The sequence below is a fragment of the Nerophis lumbriciformis genome, linkage group LG10 (genome assembly GCF_033978685.3).
Source record: "Nerophis lumbriciformis linkage group LG10, RoL_Nlum_v2.1, whole genome shotgun sequence".
Taxonomy (NCBI): domain Eukaryota; kingdom Metazoa; phylum Chordata; class Actinopteri; order Syngnathiformes; family Syngnathidae; genus Nerophis; species Nerophis lumbriciformis.
In genome coordinates, this window is record NC_084557.2 from 9727501 (window position 1) to 9745000 (window position 17500).

Below are 17500 nucleotides of genomic sequence, written 5' to 3' on the forward strand. Positions count from 1 at the left end.
AGGCTTGGAATAACCTACAATCCAATCTTCAACTTCAAACCCTTGTTACATTAAATTAGTTTAAAGCTTCTGTAAAATGATTGCAGTCTACCTTGTCTGTATGCACATGTGTCATATGAGCAAGTTTTAATGTTGTAAATGTGATGTTTTATGTGTTGTTTACTGTTTTTAATGTACGGTAACCTTGCTGCTGCCCTCTTGGCCAGGTCTCCCCTGGAAAAGAGATCTTTGGTCTTAATGGGATTTTACCTGGTTAAATAAAGGCTAAATAAAATAAAAAATAAAAGAGAAGTTGGTTATACTTAATTTACTCTCAGGATTAGAATGCACTTCCATGCTAAGAATCAGAACAGCATGGGAACAAGACCTCCAAACATCAATAGATGACGTAACCTGGGCAAAAATTGAGAAAAGGGTTCACTCATCTTCAATGTGCACACGACACTCTCTGGTCCAATTTAAAGTGATACACCGGGTGCACTTCTCAAAAGCAAAATTAGCAAAAATATTTCCCCATATTAACCCATTATGTGATAGATGTAAACTAGATAACGCAACATTAATACATATGTTTTGGCTTTGTCCGAAGCTAAAGGGGTACTGGAAGTCCATCTTCGAAGCACTCTCCACGGTTTTAACAATTCAAATTGATCCAAACCCTTTCATTTCTGTATTTGGAATCATTCCTGAAGGGATGGAACTACCTGTCGGGGGTCACAAAATAGTTGCCTTTACCACCCTCCTCGCACGCCGCCTGATATTGTTGAAGTGGAAGGAGGCTGTCCCACCCTTAGTCTCCCACTGGATAAGGGACGTACTAGCAAACCTGAAGCTCGAGAAAATAAGATACACATTACGGGGCTCTGAAAACAAGTTTTTTAAAGTGTGGAGACCTTTTTTGACTTTTTTTGATCAATCTTCTACACAAGTGCAGGAAGAGCCCTAGATATGTACCTAATAGAGATGTGCGGATAGGCAATTATTTCATCCGCAACCGCATCAGAAAGTCGTCAACCATCCGCCATCCACCCGATCTAACATTTAATCAGAACCGCATCCGCCCGCACCCGCCCGTTGTTATATACGTATCTAATATAGACGATGCAAGGCATTAGTGAGGTTATAAAGCTTTTGCCTGTTAAAGAAAGGAGACTGATCCAATACAGAACAGACATTCGCGTGCCACGCTGTCACGGCCCAGACGCACACCAGTGCGCAATCATATGGGAGCCGCGCTGAGCGCACCTCCAAGCGTGTCTCGCTGCCGGCGACGGCCGGGTATGGGCCCGACACTCCAGCGCCATCCATTTTCAGGGCTAGTTGATTCGGCAGGTGGGTTGTTACACACTCCTTAGCGGGTTCCGACTTCCATGGCCACCGTCCTGCCGTCTATATCAACCAGGGTGAGCCCCACCCCTTTCGTGAGCGCACTGCGCGCGGAGTGACCCCTGTTACGCGCCCCCGGCAACAGGGGTGGCGGGCAGGTAAGCTGCGCGGGCGGAGCGCGCTGAGTGACCCCTGTTACGAGCCCCCGGCCACAGGGGTGGCGGGCAGGTAAGCTGCTTACCTGCTGCGCGTGACGCCGGCTGCGGCGAAGGCGGACGAGGCGGGGTGTCGTGCAGTGGGCGCGGTGGTGACCCTGGACGTGCGTCGGGCCCTTCTTGCGGATCGCCTCAGCTACGGCTCCCGGTGGGGCCCTCTCGGGGGAAGGGGCCTCGGTCCCGGACCCCAGCGAGGCGTCCCTTCTCCGCTCCGTAAAAGTGTTCATCTCTTCTTTTTTTTTCTTCTGTTGTGGCATATGCTGCCGGTGCCTGCTCGTTTTTCGTATGTGGGTAACAACATTTAACTATGTATATATATTTCCGAATTGGTTTAACTGCCACCCGCCTGAATCTATTTAAAATCTTTTTTTTTTTTATTTCAACCGCCCGACCCGACCCGCGGATAAAATCGATTTTTTTTTAATTTCATCCGCCCGATCCGCGGATAATCCGCGGACTCCGCGGTTGTGCCCGCAAACCGCGCATCTCTAGTACCTAAATATGGCCTTGTCATGCTGCGTCTACATTATGTTTCAGTTTTCAATTACTGTGTTTTAAGTGCCTTGTACTGAACTTTATCTATTTATTTATTTATTTATTTTTTACTCCGGGTACTTTTTTACTCTTACTTTTGTTTTTTGTTTTTGTTTTGAGTGACAGCAGGGGTAGGGGATGAAGAGGGTTTGAATATGTTGTTAATGTGAAATCAATAAAAAGAACTATGAAAGAAAAAAAGAGAAGTTGGTTTTGCATAATAGGTCCCCTTTAAAATACTGGTAAAAAAAACATCCAGCCATCAATTTTTTACCGCTTGTCCCTCTCGAGGTCGCAAGGGGGGCTGGAGCCTACCCCAGCTGCACTCGGGCGGAATTGTAGTATTGTGAGGCACACACACTAACCCCTGTTCCACCGTGCTGCTCTGGGAAAAAACACAACTTAAAAAATTGGAGAGAAAAAATGAATTTGGCACAAAAAAAATTAGTAGGGCCATAAATTTCATTGGAAACTTCCCAAGAGGTTAACACCCCCAATACAATAAGTAGTGTGTATATAATAAGTAGACGCACTTATCGACATGAAGTTATCCATCACCGGAAAAAAAAAAGAAGATATTGTCAAACAAACATTTTGTTGACCGTTTGTCAAAACTGATAATTATCTTTGTTGATGCATAATGTTTGATTCAGCTCTTGAAACACAACGATTTCCCTTGTGGATCAATAAAGTTTGTTTCATTAGATTGTGCAGGTGTACTCAATTTTAGTGGTCAGCGTGTGAACAATCTTTACCCTGATCTCCATCTCTGCATCCTTCGTGCTGATGCAGACGTGGTTGCGGTGGCGGCCGACGGCGGTGCACAGACTGCACACGCACTCAGCACACAGCCGACAGTAGACGCGGTTGAGCTCCTGGTGCTCCTCGCACTTCCAGAAAGAAATGTCCACGGTGGGCGGAACCAGGGTGTGGCTTTGGAAGACGGGGGACTCCATGTGTGGACGCAGGTGCTTTGCACACATGGACGCCCCGCATACCAAACAGGTCTTCACGGCTAACTGATGCACAGTTTTGGGGCAATAATGGCACTGCACAGGGCTTGTATTTCTGTGCTCGGGCTTGGAGAAGATGCTGATTTTGATCGGGGATGCTGCAGCATGCTTGGTAGACATCAGAGGTATCGACTTACTAGCAGGAGACACGGATTCCTGTGAAGATGAGGCTGTAGTAAATGAATGCAGGTTGGCAGGGGAGGCAGGTTTTTTTGTCAAGGAATGATTTTCTGTTGCAAGGAGAGGGGCGTCACATAAATCTGCTTCAGTGCGGCAGTCGGTGTCATTAGTACTGATCCTTTCTGCTGCTTCATGTTGTGACACCTCACTTGTGTGTTGTGTAACATCGTCACCGGAATTATCACACGCAGACTCTTTCGATTCAGAGTTTGCCCCGTTAATGGTTGCCTTCCCATTGCGGATTTGTCCTGCCGTGTCGGACACAGAATGCGTTGGAGTCTGGACGTCATCCGATCTGTCGCAGGTAGCTGGCCGCTTGGTGTCAGGTTGCTCTGGAACTGGTGCGCTCGCCTTTCTCTTGCCTAAGAGTCGGCTGATTGAAGGCCTCCTCAACGGGGAATCAGTGTTTAAAGCATGACCGGATGTGTCTGAAAAATAGCAGAGTACAAACAGGGGCCCTCAAAAACTACAGATTTCCACCAAAGCTTGAAACATCTGTCATCAGTAATATCTATGAGTCTACATGCTGGGCCCTCACAGCTCTTCTTCTTCTTTCTTTAGTTTATTTCGAACATGAACACATTTACAGTATAATACTAGGGATGTCCCGATCCAGGTTTTTGCACTTCCGATCCGATACTGACCGATACCGACACTGACCGATACTGGCCTATCCGAGCATGTATTAAAGTTTAAAGTTATTTAGCCTACTTAGTTGTCAGAATCATGTTGAAAAGGGTTTTAGTACTCTTGATAACAACTAGCCAGCTGAATTAGGGGAGTTTGAATAATACACAATGGTTGGTAACAAGAAACTGACCTGTTTATTCAAGGATAAACACAAAATAGACAAAATTATACATGACAAACAGAAATGGCATCATTGAACTAGGGCTGGGCGATATGGCCTTTTTTAATATTGCGATATTTTAAGGCCATATTGCGATACACGATATATATCTCGATATTTTGCCTTAGCCTTGAATGAACACTTGATGCATATAATCACAGCAGTATGATGATTCTATGTGTTTTGATTGATTGATTGAGACTTTTATTAGTAGGTTGCACAGTCAAGTACATATTCCGTACAATTGACCACTAAATGGTAACACCCGAATACGTTTTTCAACTTGTTTAAGTCGAGGTCCACTTAAATTGATTCATGATACAGATATATACTATCAGATATATACTATCATCATAATACAGTCATCACACAAGATAATCACATTGAATTATTTACATTATTTATAATCCGGGGTGTGGAGGGTAAGTGTCAAAAAGACAGCCAAAAGAGTTTGATATGAGAATAAATCTAAAGTTAAAATATAGGGTAGAAATGCACCCATTTGCAGGAAATGTAGTCTTGATTTTCAAAATTTTCTTTCAAGGCTTGCATGTCTACATTAAAACATTCTTCTTCATACTGCATTATATATGCTACTTTTAAACTTTCATGTAGAGAAGGAAATCACAACTAAAAAAAAAAAAATCACAAATTTTTTCATACGGTGTTGATGTGGAAATTTTTGCCTCGGCATTTTGATGGTGTGGGCGTGTGGCACCGAATGGAGATAAGCGTCTCAAAAACGTTACAATATTTGAACAATGATGATGAAAACGGTTTTCTCTGTCGTGTCCGTGTGTCGAAAATTGTTATGCGCTTATTTTTTTATTTGATTTTGTGCGTGGCATATAATTGCTATGCGCAGAGGGAACGTTGGTCACACGGCTGCGCTAGCATCACAGCTAATGTTAGCCAGGCTGCTACCTCTCTGCTCGGGGAGGAGGTATACGTATGTGACGTGTGTAAGAAGGTGCGCTCGCTGTCTGTGAGAAGGAGAGACAGAAAAGAGTGAGAAGAGTCTGTCGTGTAATGCCAGCAGCTAAAAGCAACTGCGTGAGAATCCACAGACCTGTGGATGTGTTGAAGGTGTGCTGGAAAATGCGGAACGGAAATTAGGGAGCAGCAGAAAAGTGGAATTTATTATTTAAATCGGTGCGTTGGAAAACACGGATCTGGATCGGCATTTTCCCATGCCTTGCCGATACGCATTTTTTGGCAAATATCGGATCGGGACATCCCTATATAATACATCACAGTTTCAAATCATTTCATTTTACATCATGTCCGAAAAGGAGTAGGAAGAAGCTAAGCTTATTTAATCCTACCCCTTTCCCACTTCAGAGCATTTACAAATATATACAATAGTTTACTGAACTTTTTATAATAAAATAATGAATTAGTATATACAACAGTTTTGTAATACGTAATTAATTAATTCAGTCATTATTAACATACGGAGATGAACAATTTATCATTCTTCTTCTTCTTTGTACTTTGTAAGCACTATTAATTTGAACAACCTTTTAAACTGGATCATATCAGTACAATGTTTAACTTCATTACTTAATCCATTCCATAATTGAATTCCACATACTGATATGCTGAAGGTTCTAAGTGTTGTACGTGCATACAAATGTTTTAAATTAGATTTTCCTCCAAGGTTATATTTCTCCTCTTTAGTTGAGAAGAATTGTTGTACATTCTTTGATAGCAGGTTATAGTTTGCTTTATACATCATTTTAGCTGTTTGCAATTTTACCAAATCTTCGAACTTTAATATTTTTGACTCAATAAATAAAGGGTTTGTATGTTCTCTATATCCAACATTATGTATCAGTCTAATTGATCTTTTTTGTAACACTGTTAACGAATGTAGCGCACATTTTTAGTTATTTCCCCATATTTCTGCACAATAACTCAGATATGTAACACTAGCGAGCAGTAGAGAATATGAAGTGATTTTTGGCCCAGGACGTATTTTGCTTTATTCATTATTGAAAATTGTTTTGCCACCTTTTGTTGTATGTTTTGTATATGAGATTTCCAGTTCATTTGATCATCTATTAATACTCCCAAAAATCTGGTTTCTTTTACCCTTTCAATGTCTACTCCGTCTATTTGTATTCGTGTATGATGCTCTTTTCTACTGTTACCAAATTCAAAGATAGTCTGTATTTTTTTAATTTGTTCATTTCTTCTGTTATTATTTGTATTATCTTCTGTGTGTTCTCTCCTGAACAGAAAGCAGTTGTGTCGTCTGCAAATAAAACTAACCCTAGCTCTCTCTGGGTAATCGAAGTGAATCCTCTCACAACCATAATTGAAAGTTTTTAATCATTTGACAGCACTTTTGCTCATTTAGTAGTGAGTGCTGTGAACTAATAAAAGGTTAAGTGAGAATAATTGCAAGGTATTACAGTTATATAAAGTTATCTTACTTACGACCAATCATATTAATTCTAACAAAAGATGAAGACAGACACCTCCAAGTTGGTCGAAATATTTTAATTGTGTTTTCTATATCATCATGGGGTATCAGGCCTGTTTGCAGGCATCGATGATCAGGGCTCTCCAGTCTTCTCTGTCGTCCGCTCTATGTATGAGTTCTATATTATTGATATTTCCGATAACATTTCTTAGGCTGTTGATATATATTGTTCGTTGTCGACCTGGAGCTTTCTTTCCTACTAGTTTTTCTAAGCAGTCTTTTCGAATGATATGTCCGAGGAATTTCAGCTGCCTATTTCGAATCGTTGCAATTAGAGATCTTCTTGTTTTAGCCTTTGCCAATACCTCTTCATTACTTTTCTTTTCAGTCCATGATATGCGGAGTATTTTTCCTGAAGAGCCTTACATTTCATTTTATATAGCGATAGCAATAACTGAACCTCCACGCACATGCGACACGATCAATTCTGCAAATTAGAAGGTGACTTACCCCTGCAACACACCAATTGTTTGCACTCTTTGCAGTTCTTTAGAAAACACTGACTAGGGTTCCTTAACATTTTTGGCTATTGCTAGTTTTGGTTAAGTCAACTGTCTTTGTTAATGTGAATGTGACTGCCCCAAATAAGTTTCATTATATTAAACCAAATAGCTTTGATTGATTTATTGAAACTTTTATTAGTAGATTGCACAGTACAGTACATATTCCGTACAATTGACCACTAAATGGTAACACCCGAATAAGTTTTTCAACTTGTTTAAAGGGGAACATTATCACCAGACCTATGTAAGCGTCAATATATACCTTGATGTTGCAGAAAAAAGACCATATATTTTTTTCACCGATTTTCGAACTCTAAATGGGTGAATTTTGGCCAATTAAACGCCTTTCTATTATCCGCTCTCGGAGCGATGACGTCACAACGTGACGTCATCGCAACGTGACGCATCCGTTGTGACGTCACATCGGGAAGCAATCCGCCATTTTCTCAAACACATTACAAACACCGAGTCAAATCAGCTCTGTTATTTTCCGTTTTTTCGACTGTTTTCCGTACCTTAGAGACATCATGCCTCGTCGGTGTGTTGTCGGAGGGTGTAACAACACGAACAGGGACGGATTCAAGTTGCACCAGTGGCCCAAAGATGCGAAAGTGGCAAGAAATTGGACGTTTGTTCCGCACACTTTACCGACGAAAGCTATGCTACGACAGAGATGGCAAGAATGTGTGGATATCCTGCGACACTCAAAGCAGATGCATTTCCAACGATAAAGTCAAAGAAATCTGCCGCCAGACCTCCATTGAATCTGCCGGAGTGTGTGAGCAATTCAGGGACAAAAGACCTCGGTAGCACGTCAAGCAATGGCGGCAGTTTGTTCCCGCAGACGAGCGAGCTAAACCCCCCTGGATGTCTTGGCTCACACCGTCCCTTATTCCACCGAAGATGATCAAGAGAAGACCCTAGCTTCCCTGGCCTGCTGACATCAACTCCAAAACTGGACAGATCAGCTTTCAGGAAAAGAGCGCGGATGAGGGTATGTCTACAGAATATATTAATTGATGAAAATTGGGCTGTCTGCACTCTCAAAGTGCATGTTGTTGCCAAATGTATTTCATATGCTGTAAACTTAGTTCATAGTTGTTAGTTTCCTTTAATGCCAAACAAACACATACCAATCATTGGTTAGAAGGCTATCGCCGAATTCGTCCTCGCTTTCTCCCGTGTCGTTTTCGTCGGTTTCGCTTGCATACGGTTCAAACCGATATGGCTCAGTAGCTTCAGTTTCTTCTTCAATTTCGTTTTCGCTACCTGCCTCCACACTACAACCATCCGTTTCAATACATGCGTAATCTGTTGAATCGCTTAAGCCGCTGAAATCCGAGTCTGCGCCATGTTTGTTTGTGTTGGCATCACTATGTGACGTCACAGGAAAATGGACGGGTGTATATAACGATGGTTAAAATCAGGCACTTTGAAGCTTTTTTAGGGATATTGCGTGATGGGTAAAATTTAGGAAAAAACTTCGAAAAATGAAATAAGCCACTGGGAACTGATTTTTAATGGTTTTAACCCTTCTGAAATTGTGATAATGTTCCCCTTTAAGTCGGGGTCCACGTTAACCATCTCATTAATATAACAGAAATGTCTGTCTCTACATTATTTCACGCCATCCCATTCATCAATTAGCCAACATCGTAATATCTTTGAGGATTTTTTTTAAAGGGCAACTGAACTTCTTTGGAATTTTACCTAAAATTCACAATCCTCATGAGAGACAAGAACACATGTCTTTCTTTTTCTAATGCATTGGAACTCGTAAATAAAAGTCTGCTTACAATGGAGCCCACGGGATCCATGAAGTCATTGTGTCAATTCCGACCATAAAACCTAATTAAAAAAACATCTAAAAAGCGCCAACAATACTACATTTACATTTTGTGATCTGAATATTAATCAAGTATTAGCGATATAATAATAAGTGCCAATGATTGTCACACACACACACACACACACACACGAGGTGTGGCGAAATTATTCTCTGCATTTGACCCATCACCCTTGACCACCCCCTGGGAGGTGAGAGAGCAGTGAGCAGCAGCGGTGGCCGCGCCCGGGAATAACTTTTGGTGATACAATTCCCAATTCCAACCCTTGATGCTGAGTGCCAAGCAGGGAGGTGATGGGTCCCCTTTTTTATAGTCTTTGGTATGACTCGGCCGGGGTTTGAACTCACAACCACGTTAATAATGTGAAGGAACTATTTTTAGCGGCGCATTGATCAAGAGAGGTAACGAACTACCTTATGCTGCTGTATTGACATCCTGTGCTGGTAAGCTTCATTCTCGCCTCTGAGTTTGCAAAAGTTAAAGGGGAACTGCACTTCTTTTGTCATTTTACCTATCGTTCACAATCATTATGAGAGACAAGAACATACGTCTTTTTTTATAATTTTAAAGACGATAAACCAGGTTTTTTTTAAATACACAATGCAAGTCTATATATAATGTAGTAACTATGGAAGTAGAATTGTCTCACATCAATTTATATATATCAATATGACATTAATACATATGCATATATTAATAAATAAACAAATGCGATATACAAAAAAATAAATAATTTGTATAAATAAACGCGTATTTGTAAATATATTTGAGATTTGAAAATATATACAAATAAAATATAAAAATGTGACATACAAATAAATCCAGAATTTGTATGAATAAACGTGTATTTGCAAATATATTTTTGAGATTTGAATATAAATATGTGTGATTTTGTATTTGTATTGAATTTGCAAATGTGGATCGCTTTTTTGCTTTTGTGTGGATGAGACATTCCTCCCACAAACCAGATGCACAAATAAATGTGACCTACACATTCCCCTGAACAACCAGCGGAGGGAATAATAAAACACGCCAAAACATGTGTCCTTTATCATAGCTACACGTATGACAAAAAAGTGCGTGAAAATCAGTGGTATTCGGTGAGGTAAGAAGAATTAAATGCGCTGACAGTTCATTGCTCCTGCCAAATGAACTGCACTAGTCTATAAAATCCGCTACACCTCCCTGATACCGAAGTACATGTCAAACTACTTCTTTAACTGACCGCCATTACCACAACACCAGGGGGAGCTCCACTAACCACGTTAAACCCAGATTCCGATCTAACAAAGGTCTTAACTCATTCTCCTTCTATGCCACATCAATATGGAATGCACTCCCAACAGGTGTAAAAGAAAGGGCATCTCTATCCTCCTTCAAAACCGCACTAAAACAACACCTCCAGTCAACCTCAAACCTTGACTAACACCCTCCCCCTTCCACATCCCCGGATTGTAAATAATCAAATGTATATACTTGTTCTTATGCTTTCTGAATTCACTATGTTCTCTGCTTGCTGTACATATCCTACCAAGTCAGACCTACAGTTACAATGTCCATTTCTCTGATGATGCAATTGTTCATGACTGAAGTGCTGATATCAACTAAACCCTCCTCATCCCACCCCCAGATTGTAAATATTGTACATAATGTAAATAAATCAATGTATATACTCTGATGATTAACTTGTGGGATGACTGTATTATGCTGATAGTATATATTTGTACCATGAATTGATTTACGTGGACCCCGGCTTAAACAAGTTAAAAAACGTATTCGGGTGTTACCATTTAGTGGTCAATTGTACAGAATATGTACTGTACTGTGCAATCTACTAATACAAGTTTCAATCAATCAATCAATCAAAAGAGTGGAGCGGATCACCACTCCAAGATGGCGGCCCCGCGTCTCGTCAGCGCCAGTAGCGCTCGATGCTGCGTCTACTTATAAGATGTCTATGGCTAAAAGCACGCGTTTTTCTTTCCAGAGGTTATACAAACTGAAAATATTAAGAACAATTCGTGCTACTTTTTGAGTGAAACAATTCTGACTGTTTGAATAGAAAACGAATTAAACCATAATTTATACGCTTGTTTCGGGCGACAGCAACAGGAAATGACGTCACGTGCCACCCACCATTTAGTGTTTATGGGATGGCTAAAAGCAAGTGTTTTTCTTTCTAAAGGTTATAAAAACTGCAAATATTCATAAAAACGCGTGCTACTTTACCGAGGTTGCTGGAAGTCGAAGCCCTCGGACTGGTTTTCGGCGGCCATAACAAACCGCTGTCAAACGGCAGCGTCTGGTAGCTTGTTTTGCACCTCCATCCGGGACAATTGAACGGCCCAGACGGGCAAACACTCCACAAGTCCCCGATACACCGTGGACAGAAGCGGTGTTTACACTCGAGGATGACGGGATTCCGCGTCACGTCGCGACAGAGAGGACAAATGAAAGGCGGAGCAGCCAACGAAGCCCCCATGTTATTTGAGGTGTGGCGCGAATACTTCTGGCTCCCGGAAAACAGTTGGAGGAGGCGGGGCTTAACATTTGAATCTCGTTTCCGCTCGCCTGGGTTGCAGCTCTTAAAGGCACAGTGTCAGGATTAAAAAAAAAAAAAACATTTTTTTAAAAAGGCGAAATAATTTGAGGAAAACTAATAACAACGTTGCTTTTACCGTGTTTAACATTGCCATTAATTCATTAATTATACGTAATCAAAATGTAAAAGAAGGTTAAATTAAATTCACCTGTAAAAATTTGATTACCAATTGATTGATTACGTGGACCCCGACTTAAACAAGTTGAAAAACTTATTCGGGTGTTACCATTTAGTGGTCAATTGTACGGAATATGTACTGAAATGTGCAATCTACTAATAAAAGTTTCAATCAAACAAAAAAAAAAGTTAGTGCATATTTGCATACTTGCCAACCTTGAGACCTCCAATTTCGGGAGGTGGGGGGTGGGGGCGTGGTTGGGGGCGTGGTTAAGAGGGGAGGAGTATATTTACAGCTAGAATTCACCAAGTCAAGTATTTCATATATATATATATTTCCCTCATTCTAAAACTTCTAGAATTTTGCAAACTTTTTTTTGGTAGTATATATTTTCCAGTTTCAATCCAGTCCATTACTGTAGACTGTAGATTTAAATAAATGAATGCATTTTTCTTTTTTTTTTCTTTTTCATTCATTTATTTCTTTCAGGCAATGACATAAACAAGTACAAAGTTGACAACACATAATAAACATAAAATTAGGTCATTACATCCCACAGAAACAAGCCTGTTAACAGTATCATAATGAATTATTATATAAATAGTAGCTTTGCTCCTAATGAAGATGAAGATGTTTGCAACCAACCCTGGTTAAATTATTTAATTATTGCGAAGTTCCATGCATTAGAAAAAGCAATAACCACACAATTAACCCCACAAATTAATTCCAACATAACGTAGTGTTGTTGCGGTCTAATGAAACACAGTTAATGTTATTCACTGTCTGGTCCCCCAAAACGACTCCCAAGAAACCAATGAAGCCAATCCTAGACACACGAGCCGGATTGCTTTCACTGCAATGACTCAACCATGTTAGCCCCTGACTTATTATTCTTTATTTCTAATGATATGGCAGACTGAGCAGCCAGAAGCATGACTACTATCATAGGGAGAGCAGCAGTGTTATGTTCCTTTAGTTGACCCCAGCATTCTTGTTTTGTGTAGTATTGACATGTGACTTGGATAAAACGTGTTACTTGTGAGTGGAAGGTTAATCTTGCATAATCCCAAACCAGCAGTAGTACCGGTATGTTTTATTTTTAACCAACTATTGGGTCAAGGAGCGCTAAATTGCGCAACCCAATAGTTGGGTTTGGAATAACCCAACATTGTAGTGAGCATAACTCATCTTTTGTGTTAAATAAATTCAACCCAATAGTTGGGTTATAAGTAAACCAACATTGAGTTAACATAACTCAACTTTTGGGTTAAATAATTCAACCCAATAGTAAGACAAACCAGCAGTAAAATTTATTCATAACCCAATACTTGGGTTATGAATCAACCAACATTGAGTTAGCATAACTCACCTTTTGGGTTGAAAATTCAACCCAATAGTAAGACAAACCAGCAGTAAAATGTTTTATTTTTAACCAACTATTGGGTCAAGGAGAGCGAAATTGCGCAACCCAATAGTTAGATTTGGAATAATCCAACATTCTAGTGAGCATAACTCAGCTTTTGTGTTAAATAAATTCAACCCAATAGTTGGGTTACGAGTAAACCAACATTGAGTTAGCATAACTTAACTTTTGGGTTAAATAATTCAACCCAATAGTAAGACAAACCAGCAGTAGTATGTTTTATTTTCAACCAACTATTGGGTCAAGGAGAGCGAAATTGCGCAACCCAATAGTTGGGTTTGGAATAACCCAACATTGTAGTGAGCCTAACTCAGCTATTGTGTTAAATAATTTAAACCCAATAGTTGCGTTATGAATAAACCAACATTGAGTTAACATAACTCAACTTTTGGGTTAAATAATTCAACCCAATAGTAAGACAAACCAGCAGTAAAATGTTTTATTTTTAACTAACTATTGGGTCAAGGAGAGCTAAATTGCGCAACCCAATAGTTGGGTTTGGAATAACCCAACATTGTAGTGAGCCTAACTCAGCTATTGTGTTAAATAAATTCAACCCAATAGTTGGGTTATGAATAAACCAACATTAAGTTAGCATAACTGAACTTTTAGGTTAAATAATTCAACCCAATAGTAAGACAAACCAGCAGTAAAATGTTTTATTTTTAACTAACTATTGGGTCAAGGAGAGCTAAATTGCGCAACCCAATAGTTGGGTTTGGAATAACCCAACATTGTAGTAAGCATAACTCAACTTTTGTATTAAATAAATTCAACCCAATAGTTGGGTTATGAGTAAACCAACATTAAGTTAACATAACTCAACTTTTGGGTTAAATGATTCAACCCAATAGTAGGACAAACCAGCAGTAAAATGTAGTCATAACCCAATATTTGGGTTATGAATAAACCAACATTGAGTTAACATAACTCAACTTTTGGGTTAAATGATTCAACCCAATAGTAGGACAAACCAGCAGTAAAATGTAGTCATAACCCAATATTTGGGTTATGAATAAACCAACATTGAGTTAGCATAACTCAACTTTTGGGTTAAATAATCCAACCCAATAGTTTGGTTGGGAATAACCCAACATTAAGTTGTCATAACTCAACTTTTTAGTTAAATAATTCTATGCAAAAGTTGGGTTGAAAAAATTAACCCAAAATGTTGAGTTAAAATAACTCAAATAAGGGGTTCATCCTTTTCTGAACCAGCAGTTCGGTTAAAATTTGGTTCTTTTTTAACCCAATATGTTTAAGGCCTACTGAAATTAATTTTTTTTATTTAAATGGGGATAGCAGATCCATTCTATGTGTCATACCTTTTTTTTTCCCCAACTTTTTTTATTGGCATTTTCAAACAGACAGAAAAAAAGTCAAGTCAAAACAGTACAATTTTAAAGTTAGTAAATGATTCACACCCTTTCCCTTAAAACCCAAACCACCCACCCACCCCACTCAGGTCCCACTAACGAGGGACAAATGGCGCAATTATGTAACAAGACGACAAAGACAGACACTATGTGTCATACTTGATCATTTCGCGATATTGCCATATTTTTGCTGAAAGGATTTAGTAGAAAACATCGACGATAAAGTTCGCAACTTTTGATCGCTGATAAAAAAAAAGCCTTGCCTGTACCGGAAGTAGCGTGACGTCACAAGTTGAAAGTCTCCTCACATTTCCCCATTGTTTACACCAGCAGCGAGAGCGATTCGGACCGAGAAAGCGAAGATTACCCCATTAATTTGAGCCAGGATGAAAGATTCGTGGATGAGGAACGTGAGAGTGAAGGACTAGAGTGCAGTGCAGGACGTATCTTTTTTCGCTCTGACCGTAACTTAGGTACAAGGGCTCATTGGATTCCACACTCTCTCCTTTTTCTATTGTGGATCACGGATTTGTATTTTAAACCACCTCGGATACTATATCCTCTTGAAAATGAGAGTCGAGAACGCGAAATGGGCATTCACAGTGACTTTTATCTCCACGACAATACATCGGTGAAGCACTTTAGCCACGGAGCTAACGTGATAGCATCGGGCTTAACTGCAGATAGAAACAAAAGAAATAAACCACTGACTGGAAGGATAGACAGAAAATCAACAATACTATTAAACCATGGACCTGTAACTACACGGTTAATGCTTTCCAGCCTGGCGAAGCCTAGCAATGCTGTTGCTAACGACGCCATTAAAGCTAACTTAGCTACGGACCTCGACAGAGCTATGATAAAAACATTAGCTCTCCACCTACGCCAACCCTCATCTGCTCATCAACACCGAAGCTCACCTGCGTTCCAGCGATCGACGGCGCGACGAAGGACTTCACCCGATCATCGATGCGGTCGGCGGCTAGCGTCGGATAGCGCGTCTGCTATCCAAGTCAAAGTCCTCCTGGTTGTGTTGCTGTAGCCAGACGCTAATACACCGATCGCACCTACAGGTATCTTCTTTGCAGTCTCCATTGTTCATTAAACAAATTGCAAAAGATTCACCAACACAGATGTCCAGAATACTGTGGAATTTTGCGATGAAAACTGAGCTTTTTGTATTGGATACAATGGCGTCCCAATACTTTCGTTTCAACCATCGACGTCACGCGCATACGTCATCATCCCTAGACGTTTTCAACCGGAAGTTTCGCAGGAAATTTAAAATTGCACTTTATAAGTTAACACGGCCGTATTGGCATGTGTTGCAATGTTAGGATTTCATCATTGATATATAAACTATCAGACTGCGTGGTCGGTAGTCGTGGATTTCAGTAGGCCTTTAGTGTGTATTGATACTTATTTTATGGTTTTGTCATTAATGTTTTGAAATAACCTGCAAGGGCAAGACAACAAGTTGACCTTTCAAAGGAAAAGGAAATAAAACAATAAAACACAGTCAGAGAGTGAAAATCTTTATTAAGTGTCAGTATATTTTTCCTTTCTTTTTCTTAAAATCCTTGTAAGATAAACCCTTTTCGTATATGCTGGTCATGTCTATAGCACTATCATCTCTATATGTATTTACACAAGACAGGTGAAGCTAAATCCGTTTCATCCCGACATAAGCCGCGGCGTTCGATGCCGCTCCACCATGTTACCCTGTATGCACGCACTGGATAGCTCGGACGGGAGGTTCAGAGAGGAACACAAGAAGACACGCTCAAATACACGGCGGGGAAATTGGGTGTGTACGTGTGTGTGTGTCAGTGGCGTTTCGCATCCCCGGCAAGCAACCATGTGACACGTTGGCGCCAGCAGACAGACACCAGCTACACGTCCTGCAAGCGGCAGCCCCGTCACAGTGTCCATACTATAAAAGAGCAAACCGGAGCGCTGTGCAAAGTTAGCTAGCTGGGCATTGAGGGGGGGATGACCTAAAACAGGGGTCCCCAAACTTTTTGACATGGGGGCCGCATTGGGTTGGGGGCCGGGCTGTATATAAAGGCCAAAAGTTTGGACATACCTTCTATTCATTCAATGTGTTTTCTTTATTTTCATGAGTATTTACATTGTAGATTGTCACATCAAAACTATGAATGAACACATGTGGAGTTATGTATTTAACAACAAAATAACTGAAAACATGTTTTATATTCTAGTTTCTTCAAAATAGCCACCCTTTGCTCTGATTACTGTTTTGCACACTCTTGGCATTCTCTCCATGTGCTTCAAGCACACCGGTGAAGTGAAAACCATTTCAGGTGACTACCTCTGAGACTTAGACATCCTTTTTATTGTCATTCAAATTTGAACTTTACAGTACAGATAAGAACAACATTTCGTTGCATTAGCTCGTTGTAGTGCAGGATAAAAAAGCAATAAAGTGCAGATATAAATAAATAGATTACTGTACAGATAAATATATTGCACTTTTGCATATGCATCCACGTTTATAATAATATATGTTATATTGTCTTTATATTCCAGCCAGTTAATCTCTTTTTTGGGGGAATTGAGGGGATTATTATGATGCATTCAAGAGTCTTATGGCCTGAGGGAAGAAGCCGTTAACAGAACCTGGAGGTTCTGCAACGGAGGCTTGAAGCTCATCGAGAGAATGCCAAGAGTGTGCAAAGCAGTAATCAGAGCAAGGGTGGCTATTTTGAAGAAACTAGAATATAACACGTTTTGCAGTTATTTCACCTTTTTTTGTTAAGTACATAACTCCACATGTGTTCATTCATAGTTTTGATGTGACAATCTACAATGTAAATAGTCATGAAAATAAAGAAAACACATTGAACGAGAAGGTCTGTCCAAACTTTTGGCCTGTACTGTATATATGTGTATATATACTGTATATATATATATATATATATATATATATATATATATATATATATATATATACATACATACATGCACACACATATATATATATATATATATATATATATATATA

At 39.9% G+C, this 17500-nt stretch overlaps 1 protein-coding gene across 1 annotated transcript in view; it reads right to left on the reverse strand.

Moving 5' to 3' along the window:
• LOC133612671 (tripartite motif-containing protein 14) overlaps window positions 1-11496 on the reverse strand; it is an 18427-nt gene extending 6931 nt beyond the window's left edge. The window contains exons 1-2 of the mRNA XM_061970298.2: window positions 11186-11496; window positions 2831-3696 (exon numbers count right to left, since the gene is read on the reverse strand). Coding sequence (XP_061826282.1) covers window positions 2831-3696; window positions 11186-11438 — 1119 coding nt within the window. The 5' untranslated portion in view covers window positions 11439-11496. The remainder of the gene's footprint in view (window positions 1-2830; window positions 3697-11185) is intronic.
• Between the last annotated feature and the right edge of the window lie 6004 nt (window positions 11497-17500).